Below are 10,670 nucleotides of genomic sequence, written 5' to 3'. Positions count from 1 at the left end.
AGTACGTCTATATACGTCCACACTGCGTTCTACACGTTTCCACCACGCTCTTAGAGCGTAGTACGAGCGTAGTGAGATCGGGGCCCTGGTGTGACTGGGGTATAAGGAGCGAGGGTGCTCTTACTACTTCAAGTAGTACTTAATCTAAGTTAGACTTAGACCTAAACAACAACCATCAATCGCATTGAATATAGGCTATAGGCATTGCACTTTGCAGTGCAAGAGACAGTGGCACAGTGCTAGTTAGCTCTAGTACTATAGCCCGCGTACAGTTGCCACAGGGCTATAGGACATTCTATTACAAATGCTAGGGACCAACCCGCTGACTGGCGCTGCTGCAGTGCCGCCAAAAATGGCCGTTTGAAGTTCGCAAATCTAATGTTCGTTCACAAGAAATACCGCAAGCAGACCATTTCAACGATAATTAGAGGTTAAATTTTAGTTGCGGATATAACTTAAGACATATTCACCTCGCATAAGAGGCATTAATTGTCTATCACAGACGTTTTATAGCCGCAAGTAACCGTTACTAAGTTGGTCCCGAGCATCCGTAATAGAAGATCCTATATAGCCCTGCGGCAACTGCACGCGCGCTATACTACTACTAGTACTAGTAGTAGTACTACTAGCTAATATAATATAGCTAATATAGCTAATATAATACGATATAATATTATATTTATATTGATGTAAATGACATTGGTTTTATTGGGACCCATGTTCTCTATCCTTGAACCAGTACAGTAGGAGCAGTATAACTGGGTTAATTGTTAAATCTGGGGGGTGGGAACGTCACGTTACTCGTTAGGTCGTTAGCCAATAAATAATAATGTTCAATACAATAAGAATCGACAAGTTTAATAAGTAAAGTAAGGAGTGGGGGTGCTCTTAGTAGTAGTACTTAATCTTAGTTAGGCTAACATTTCTAAAATAAAGTCTAAACAACAACAATCAATCACATTGAATCACTCATCATTCACTGATTGAATAATGCTTAATAAAAATATATGCCTAGATATGTAGTTTAGATTTGTCAAATACCTCTATTTACACATTACATAAGACTCTGACACAATGAGCTTGTAGCATGTGCTGTGGCAGTGATGTACGTCAACGCTATATATATTGTTACGGAATAGGCGTACAAGTATAATGCAGAAATTTTCTTATCACTCGGACTCCGCCATCCCGATTACTTTCGCGCATGCGCACACCAACGATAGAGATCGATAGGTTCTGTTTCCGTATGTGCATCCGGTGTAACGCGTAGACTTGTACCCGTCCCTTTTTACAAGCTCGATATAGCTGAGTAGCTCCTATATCGAGCTTGTGAGAAGGGACGGGTACTAGTGTAAGCTTTTCGTTCCGCGTGAAAGTTGAATGTTGTCATTTATGTCAGAATGACGAAAGAGTTAGCTTTACTGGAGTATGAGCGACATATTTTTTCTCAATTATTGGAAGAAAATGGCCTTGTTGTGATGGCTAGGTCAGTACTGACACACTAGTCATAGCACTCTGTTGTTGTAGTCGTGACTTGGGCCCTAGGCCCCTACTAGTACTATACTGTGCAGTGTGCGTCTAAACAGAGGAATTGCTCCGACCTGTGATTGGAGGATAAAAATAGACCCCTCCCACTCCCGCCGCATACGCTATTAATAATTATTATGGCTTTTTATGTTATGACCGATAGGAACGTGTACTAACTATCATAATCATATGGAGCGAACGATTTGAGTTACATTTCTATAAATTCTAGCGACTAGATTCTAGTATTATAGTAATATAGACACATGTCTTAGCCTTAATCTCTGTGAATTTTGAGTTTATTGAAGCGCAATTAGTCTAATTATTTAGCAAATATGCAAGCGCGGCTATGGTCGGTGAAACGAAACGTGGGGCCACGAATTCTATTTTTATCCTCCAATCACAGGTCGGAGCAATTCCTCTGTCTAGACGCATGTCTTACTATGCAGCCTGTGACATACGTCGTAGACTGTCTCCGCAGTTGGATTTTTGCACCAGGGAGAAATACACATTTTACATATTTGCTTATTTATCATATGTCATGTACTATTTTCAATAATCCTGAATAGCCGAACTCATAGAGCACGGACATCACGTCTGAAAGGTCGTTGACGTTGGTTCGAATCCCAACTGTTTAGTTTATTTTTATTTGTTATTTGTTATTTTTCTGTTTAGGCCAGGGTTAGGGTCACTCACAATGCGTATACATGTGTACACATGTGTATTATGGACCCAAGCGATCCCGAAGTTGCGCCCCTACTACCGTTCGGCCATTTCCGGAAAAATGTGTATTTCTCCCCGGTACACGATTCCCGCAGTTGCGGCTGTACATTATCACATGACTTAATGAGGTCGTCTAGGTCAGATTATAACGTACTGTATTGTGACTATTGACTATTGTATTGAGTAGTGGAGTCAGTGTAGACTGACAGTAGTAGAGTGTGGTGTGTTTGGCAGGGTTCTCAATAGTACGATAGGGTTTTCAGAATTCGTGTCGATTATAAGCCTCATCGGTATCACCAATCGGAACAGCAATGCATCATGGGATAGGAAAAGGGGCATTACTAGCGCCGCCGCCGTCACGAGCGGTTAGCAGCCGGCTGCACGCAATAGGCGTCAGTATGCATGCGCGATACCGTTCGCATATATTTGGTAATTAATTAGACTAATCGTGCTTCAACAAACTGAAAATTCACAGAGATTATAGCTTAAAGATATACACGTGTGTTTATATTTATCTAGATTTCTAGAAATGTAACTGGATCTGGATTTCGATAATAACGCAGGGAGGTGTGTGCTTAGATGTTGTCATCAGCGGGAGTGGAACAGATAAGGTCTATCTCGGCCTCAGTACGCTGGTTCCACTGTTGAATAGTTCTTGGAAAGAAGGAATGGCAAAACTCTTTGGTGTTGACTCCCACTGTCTGAAGTTTCTGACTGTTCTTACTGCGTGTTCGCTGGGGTCCAGGTTTGGTATACTGATCTGCTGGTACCGCCACTGAAGAAGACATTATCTTCTTCATGAATGCTATGCGCTGATCGCTCTGCCGCTGGGCTAGAGAAGGCCAATTCAGAGTTCATAGCATTTCAGTAACGCTACTGTCACGCCGGTAGTCTCTACATACGAACCTGGCTGTCCTTCTCTGAACTTTTTCCAACTTATCAATGTTTTTGACCAGGAATGGATCCCAAACAATAGATGCGAATTCCAATTTTGAGCGAACTAATGACTTATATGCAACCTCTTTGAGTGTTTTTGGAGCAAATTTCAAGTTGCGGCGTAGAAAACCGAGCGTGCTGTTGGCCTTTGCGCAAATCGCACTGATGTGGTCGTCCAATTTTAGGTTGAAGGAGAAGTTCAGGCCGAGGTACTTAGTGGTGGTCACTTCCTCTAAGATATGCTTATCCAACTCGTAGAAGAAGGAAAATGGAGTACCAGCTCATCGATGGATCCGGAGTATGTTACACTTCTTTGTGTGAATCGCATGCCCCAAGTTGATGCCCAGTCGTGAAGGCATTCCAGGTCTCGCTGGAGCTCTATCTGGTCAGCGATCGATCGAATCTCTCGGTATAGATCAGGCAGTCGTCGGCGAATAGCCTCACTTGAGATACTACGGCATCAGGAATTTCATTAATGTGGAGTAAGAAGAGTAGAGGGCCCAAGACAGTGCCTTGAAGTACACCAGACTCCACCTTCATCTTATCCGATGACACTCCATCAATGACGACTTGTTGGGTCCGGTCGCTGAGAAACTCCTTGATCCATGTTAAGCTTATGTCCCTGATGCCGTACTGATGTAATTTCTTCATGAGTCGCAGGTGGGGTACGGTGTCAAAAGCTTTACTAAAGTCTAATACTGCAACATCTACCTGAACCTTACGATCAAAGGAACTCAAGAAGTCGTGGGTGGTCATCAGAAGCTGAGAAGCGCATGAGTGAAGCTTACGGACGCCATGCTGGTAGGCTGAGAGGATCGTATAGCGATCAAGGTGGTCCATGATATGGCGGCTTACGTTAATGACACTGGTCGGTAATTCTCACTGACATTCCGGTCACCTTTCTTGAATACTGGGGTAACCCTGGCTTCCTTCCAATCTGCTGGTAGTTCACCACGCTCATAGGATTGTTGGAATATTGCAGTGAGTATTGGGGCAATCTCATGGGCTGCTTCGTTGAGTAGCCTATCAGCAATGTTGTCTGGGCCACTGGCCTTCGACGGATTTAGACGTTGAAGTAACAACTCGACTCCATGGACGCTTATCACAAGGTCTAACATAGCTGGGTATGTTTCACCACTTGGTGACGGAACGTTCTCTGTGTCCTCCTATCATATCGTATCCTTGTATCATATCCTAACTCAACTCGTTCGCTAGATATGATAGTTAGTACCCTTTCTTATCGCCCATAGCCGTGCGTATACATAGCCGGCTGCACGCAATTATGCATAGGTGCCTATGCGCGATACCGTTCGCATATATTTGGTAATTAATTTGACTAATCGTGCTTCAACAAACTGAAAATTCACAGAGATTATAGCTAAGCCATGTGTTTATATTCATCTAGATTTCTAGAGATGTAACTCAACTCGTTTGTGAGATATGATAGTTAGTACCCTTTCCTATCGCCCATAGCCGTGCGTTTAGCAATAGGCGCCTATGCGCGATATCGTTCGCATATATTTGGTAATTAATTAGACTAATCGTGCTTCAACAAACTGAAAATTCACAGAGATTATAGCTAAGCCATGTGTTTATATTCATCTAAATTTCTAGAAATGTAACTCGACTCATTCGCGAGATATGATAGTTAGTACCCTTTCCTATCGCCCATAGTCGTGCGTTTAGCCGGCTACACGCAATAGGCGCCTATGCACGATACTGCTCGCATATATTTGGTAATTAATTAGACTAATCGTGCTTCAACAAACTGAAAATTCACAGAGATTATAGCTAAGACATGTGTCTATTTTCCTCTAGATTTCTAGAAATGTAACTCAACTCGTTCGCGAGATATGATGGTTAGTACCCTTTCCTATCACCCATAGCCGTGCGTATATTACCTATGGGCGCCGATCGATGCCCCCTTTTCCATCCCATCATGCTTTGCAGTGGTGCGCCATCTGGTGATATTTACTGATTAGCAATAAGGTCTATGGGCAGATCACTCGGATCACAGATGGAGGAGTCCCTGTAGTGCATGTCGAATAAGCAATTAAGGCATGGCTGATGTCAGGATTTATTGAATGTCGCAGATAATGAGCTCGAGCTTTGAAGGCATATGTTAACCCCGATGTGCATTTAAAGCTAGGATTTCTCATGTTTTTATCAACCGTTTTCATATTTTCTCAACCGTTCTGATACTTACTGCCGGTACTCGGTCCTTGCATAACACCAAATGTATATATACTAGTAAAGCTAACGTGTCATAGAACAATCGCACAACATTTTTTAACTAATAATGCGCACCGGCCTGCATTTCAAAGTAGGTTGTTTACATACGTCAACAAACCTAGCACGTGATTTTTGCTCTTGCGAGACCGAGACCCTGTCACTATAGGTTAAAATTATCTTTGTATACATATTGAGATAGGTTCCATGTATGCGGTCCATAAATATTTGCGTGACGTAACTAGGTGCGTTTGTTACGAGGGACCGTTTGAACATTCCATTATCGTGATTCTGAAGATGGCGGGCGCACGTTTGCTGTTCATCTGCTGTTTTATAGCCTATAATAACAGGAACTCGTAATAATTTTTATGCTGAGTAAATAAGTAATATTTACGCTGACAAGTGAGTCTAGATTTGTCTAAATTTATTTTTTTTGTTTATTTGAGAAATGATCATTTAAATTCTGTAGAGAACCCTGGTTAGGTATAGTAGTCTGTGTACTATTTTGTGTAGTGTATACAGTAATCGTACATCATGTCATGTAACTTGTAAAACATCTAGATTAAACGTTTTTATTTTGTCTTTGAAGACTTCGAGTTTACCTGTACGCACTGACCCTGTGCCTAGAATTGAATTATTGCTGCCAGTGCCTTAGGGTATAGCCCTCATGCAGTGCTTATAGGCTGTGCAACATTCGCTAGCGAGTTACTAGCTCTACCCGTATAGGTGTTTGATTCTGCTGCAGGGCTATACGACTCACAGTGCTGGAGAATTGTAATGAATCTTTGCAGCATAGCATGTAATACAATCAAAAATATGCTAGCCGGTCACATGAAGGTTTTGTCTTTTGCCAGCCACTCTCAGATCCAATTCAACTTAACGTAATTTGTCCAGATTGGACCTTTTTTCGAACACAAATAAACCAAAAACGCATACGAGGCCATGTCTGATTTAAAGGGATAGCTGTACCTGTGTAGTATACCCCACCATACTGCAAAATGCTGCTGGGTTCATATATAGAACGATCTATAGCCATATAGCTAAAAGAATCGCTACATGGGTAGAGTTAGATAGAGTGCTATTAAATTTATTATTATTAATTACTACTGATTAGCTCAGTATTGTGTGCAAATAACAATTAACTAACACATATAAAATCATTTTCATAGGGGCCTCGGCATTGACAGAATCTTCACTAGTTTCCTTCAGTTGTATTGCACTGATCCAGGAATGCTTGTACTCGTACTAAATACCACAAGTCAAGATGAGGTATTATAAATTAAATCCGTGTGTTTTTGGTATGTGTAATAACTGTTCACCACCTTTCAAGCATAAGCATGTGGCCTCCATGCTCTGCATCAAAAGTGTTATTTTAATGTAATGTAAACTAATTTAATGTAAAGCAGAAGCATGCCACGTATAGTTCTAAAACTATGGGTTTCTGTGGCAACATGTCATGATAACGGGCACTTGTAAGTTTTATGACAATGGATTCATGAAATTTTAATACATTAGTGTTTCTAACAGGAGTATTTTCAAGGCAAGTTGGAATTGGCAGACATAACCCCCTTACCCAGAAGTGTGACGAGTGGTATCAGCATTGAGGAAAGGTGAGAATGTCAATGCTACTACTAAAATGTGTGGCTTGCATGTAACCATTTGCCCGTAGCTGTAAACTTGAAAATGTTAGCATAACGTACTCTCCTTGCAATGTGATTTGTTTGTTCCTAAATGATCTGTATTGAACTCGGTGAGTTCTACACACACACAGTTATGTATCTAATGGAAAGTTACTAAGTCAGAAAGTTAGGTAGAGATATCCCATGTATTGATAATGCTTTGATAACAATTCTGCCTGTCAGTCAGTTATGATGACATCAGTAAGGCAATAATTGCTATACTTTTTTGCCATTGCAGAAGGAAGATGTACACGGAAGGGGGTACTTTCTTCATTACTTCTCGCATACTCGTTGTTGACATGCTGACAGAGAAGATACCTATTGACCTTGTTACAGGAATATTGGTCTATCGTGCACACAAGTAAGACATCTCATTATATGAATAAATATCAAGTTTATAGTAAACGAGGACAACGTGTGTGATAAGATTTAGCTTTACCTCGCTTATTAGGTATATACGTGGTGAGTGTTATCAGTGTTGTATTCCTGCCCTCATGCATGTGGTTTATAAATGGATTGACTGTCGTTACCTACAGTAAGGATATGTTGTCCATTCCAGAGTTGTGGAATCGTGTCAAGAAGCGTTTATCCTCCGGCTCTACAGAGAAAAGAATAAAGTATGGCTATATATTTTGAATTTTGCACACGCATTTCAAATCGGCTGCTGTGATTATGTGGCTTCTTACTTATTCGTCCATTGAGTAATACAACAGCAGTAGCATTGCATGAACTGTTAAGCATTTTCTCAGAGGGTGTCTTTGTAGACTAGTGCTTTCATGTTGTGAACAGTACATTGTTAATGCAGAGCCAGGTTCACACTCGTGTGTCATTCATCACTAACTTTCACATGAAATTTCCGACAGACCGGATTCATCAAGGCATTCACGGATGCGTCTGAGTCCTTCACACATGGCTTTGCTCAGGCAGAACGCGTTCTCAAGACCCTGTTCGTCAGAAATCTTTATCTGTGGCCGAGATTCCAAGCTGATGTGTTAGACTTCCTAGAGAAGGAGAATCGCAAGGTGGGTACCTCGAGGGGCGACGCGTTTGGCGCCGTTGCTTGCACGTTTACCCACGCAGCTGGCGACGTGACGGGGACGCGAGCATTGCGAGAAAAAAAGAATGAGGACGTTTTTTTGAAATTCTTATTTTAATTAGCCGGATGTCGTCGAGCTTCACGTTTCCATGACAACAGAGATGAAGGCAGTGCAGATGGCGCTTCTGGACATCATTGCCGCGTGCATCAGGGAACTTCGCACTGCTAACACCCAGGTGAGATCCCCTGGGCTGCCATCAGTGTCTGTGTATACTCGTCACCGGAACACCCTCTGGATGGCCCGGGGAAACCTTCATGCTATCTGACTGAAAGATTTAAGAAGCCTGGCAGATTTTATCTTTCAAACCAATATGTCATGACGAATGTTCCCCGCGCAGATTTCTGTTGCTGTCAAAAGTCATTAGCAAAAAAGCAAACACGCTAAAAATGTGCAGTAGATATTTCGTGACAAGTGTGCAGAACATAAGATGAGGTTATCAGAACAACGATTAGTTCTAAGATTCTTCTTTGGCTTAACTTCTTGTCTTAAACCAATCTCAGAAAACTCCCAACATGGACGTACACAAGACTAAATTCTAGCAAAGTTCTTGCTAGTATAGTATCGTTGTACCTAGTTTTCTCGTAACTTTTGGATAGTTCTGAGATCACCTCAATGTTTGCAATGCTGCAGTACTGAAGTAGTGATTAACTGTCAATTGTAGCTGGATGTTGATGAGGTGACCGTGGAGAATGCCATCGGCCGTTCGTTTGATAGTGTCATCAAGTGGCAGCTGGAACCTGTCTGGCACCAGCTGGGAGAGAAAACCAAGAACCTGGTAGCTGACATCAAGCACTTACGTAAAATTCTGTGCAGCCTGACGACATATGACTGTGTCACATTCTACAACACTGTCAATGCACTGAGGTACGATAGAGCAAGTGTAATAAGTATACGGTACTGACACAACACTGTAAATGCTAGAAGGTGGTTTTTAGCAGGGCCACACACTGACACAACATAATCAATGCACTAGCGTAGGTTAAGCAAGACTATACACAAATACACTCTGCCAATGTATTATGGTAGGGCTCGCCAACACCCCCGGCTACACAGTGACACAACACTGCCAATCCTGTATAGTAGGTTTTGTAACATTACATTGTGGATTTAATTTATTGCTCTGACAGTCCTTCCGGTAGTTCATGATATTGAATTTGATTCCACCTTCCCATTTAATTGCTCTATTTGTTTGTATTGTATGCAGCTATGTGTATACGTTTATAATGTCTGTAAACGCCAAATTGGGACAACATATTATACAAGAGTATGGATAGACTCGTGTAATACTAAGCTAATGACATATTGATAGAAATGCTAGTTAGTTATCATTCTATCCTAGCAGGTAGAAGTGTTTGTCACAGATCATACAGCGTTACAGGTGGAATAAGTTGTGTGTGTGCTGTGTGGTACGTAACATCTAGTCTTGCAATTCTCCAGGAACAACGAGCGTGCATTTGGACAGAACGCCGGGTGGTTGTTCCTTGACTCTGCAGAAAGTTTGTTTGTGCATTCCCGTCGGAGACTTTACCGCAGTGTTGCACCGAACGCAAAAAAGAAGAAAACAACAAGGGCAACAGCCACTGAGGAGGCAAAAGCAGGCGAGCATGATGCTGGTAAAGTATTATATTAAAAAATTTTAAATTTAAAATCACCAAAGATTATCTTATAGTACAGTCGGTTAGGTCAGAATATCATCTAAATCGTTCAAATTGTGAAAAAAGTGTGAAAATTGGTACACTTGCATACTTTTGTATGCTCTTTCATTTAAAAGCAGGACACACGCGATCCACCTACAACTTCGGCCGCCATCTTGAATTCAAAAATTTGCCGTCATTTCTTAAAAAATAGCTATATCTCGGTTAATAATCTTCGTACAGACTTGAAAATTGACTGACAGACGTAATTTGGGTTACTATTTCATACAACAACGTGAAATAGCTATATCTCGGTTAATAATCTTCGTACAGACTTGAAAATTGACTGACAGACGTAATTTGGGTTACTGTTTCATACAACAACGTGATGCATGTGATCCAAAAGCGTTTTCGGCCACCATCTTGAATTCAAAATGGCCGCCGTCATTTCTTAAAAAATAGCTATATCTCGGTTAATAATCTTCGTACAGACTTGAAAATTTACTGACAGACGTAATTTGGGTTACTATTTCATACAACAACGTGATGCATGTGATCCAAGAGCGTTTTTGGCCACCATCTTGGATTCAAAATGGCCACCATAAAAATTACAAACTTAGCAATTTTTTCGTTCACGGAAGATATAGAGACGTGAAAATTTGCAGACTGGCGCAGGTTAATAAGCTCTTATATTAAAACAAGACACACAAGTTCAATTATAATTACAGCGGCCATATTGAATTCAACATGGCCGCCATCACATTTTACGGGTAATGCTATCCCCCGGGCGTGGAGGGAGGTGACCGCAACGTGGCAGCACTAGTGTTGGGATAGTGTTAGGATTAGGG

At 41.4% G+C, this 10,670-nt stretch overlaps 1 protein-coding gene across 1 annotated transcript in view; it reads left to right on the top strand.

Moving 5' to 3' along the window:
- The first annotated feature begins 1,346 nt into the window (after nt 1-1,346).
- Nucleotides 1,347-10,670, top strand: part of LOC106821406 (DNA repair endonuclease XPF-like) — an 18,208-nt gene continuing 8,884 nt past the window's right edge. Inside the window, exons 1-9 of the mRNA XM_014826189.1 lie at nt 1,347-1,486; nt 6,582-6,681; nt 6,940-7,022; nt 7,330-7,452; nt 7,651-7,708; nt 7,955-8,113; nt 8,250-8,363; nt 8,850-9,052; nt 9,626-9,801. Coding sequence (XP_014681675.1) covers nt 1,401-1,486; nt 6,582-6,681; nt 6,940-7,022; nt 7,330-7,452; nt 7,651-7,708; nt 7,955-8,113; nt 8,250-8,363; nt 8,850-9,052; nt 9,626-9,801 — 1,102 coding nt within the window. The 5' untranslated portion in view covers nt 1,347-1,400. The remainder of the gene's footprint in view (nt 1,487-6,581; nt 6,682-6,939; nt 7,023-7,329; nt 7,453-7,650; nt 7,709-7,954; nt 8,114-8,249; nt 8,364-8,849; nt 9,053-9,625; nt 9,802-10,670) is intronic.

This window comes from Priapulus caudatus, unplaced genomic scaffold (genome assembly GCF_000485595.1).
Source record: "Priapulus caudatus unplaced genomic scaffold, Priapulus_caudatus-5.0.1 Scaffold4, whole genome shotgun sequence".
NCBI classification, from domain to species: domain Eukaryota; kingdom Metazoa; phylum Priapulida; class Priapulimorpha; order Priapulimorphida; family Priapulidae; genus Priapulus; species Priapulus caudatus.
The sequence above is the reverse complement of the archived record's forward strand: the minus strand, read 5'-3'. Positions and strand labels throughout refer to the sequence as shown.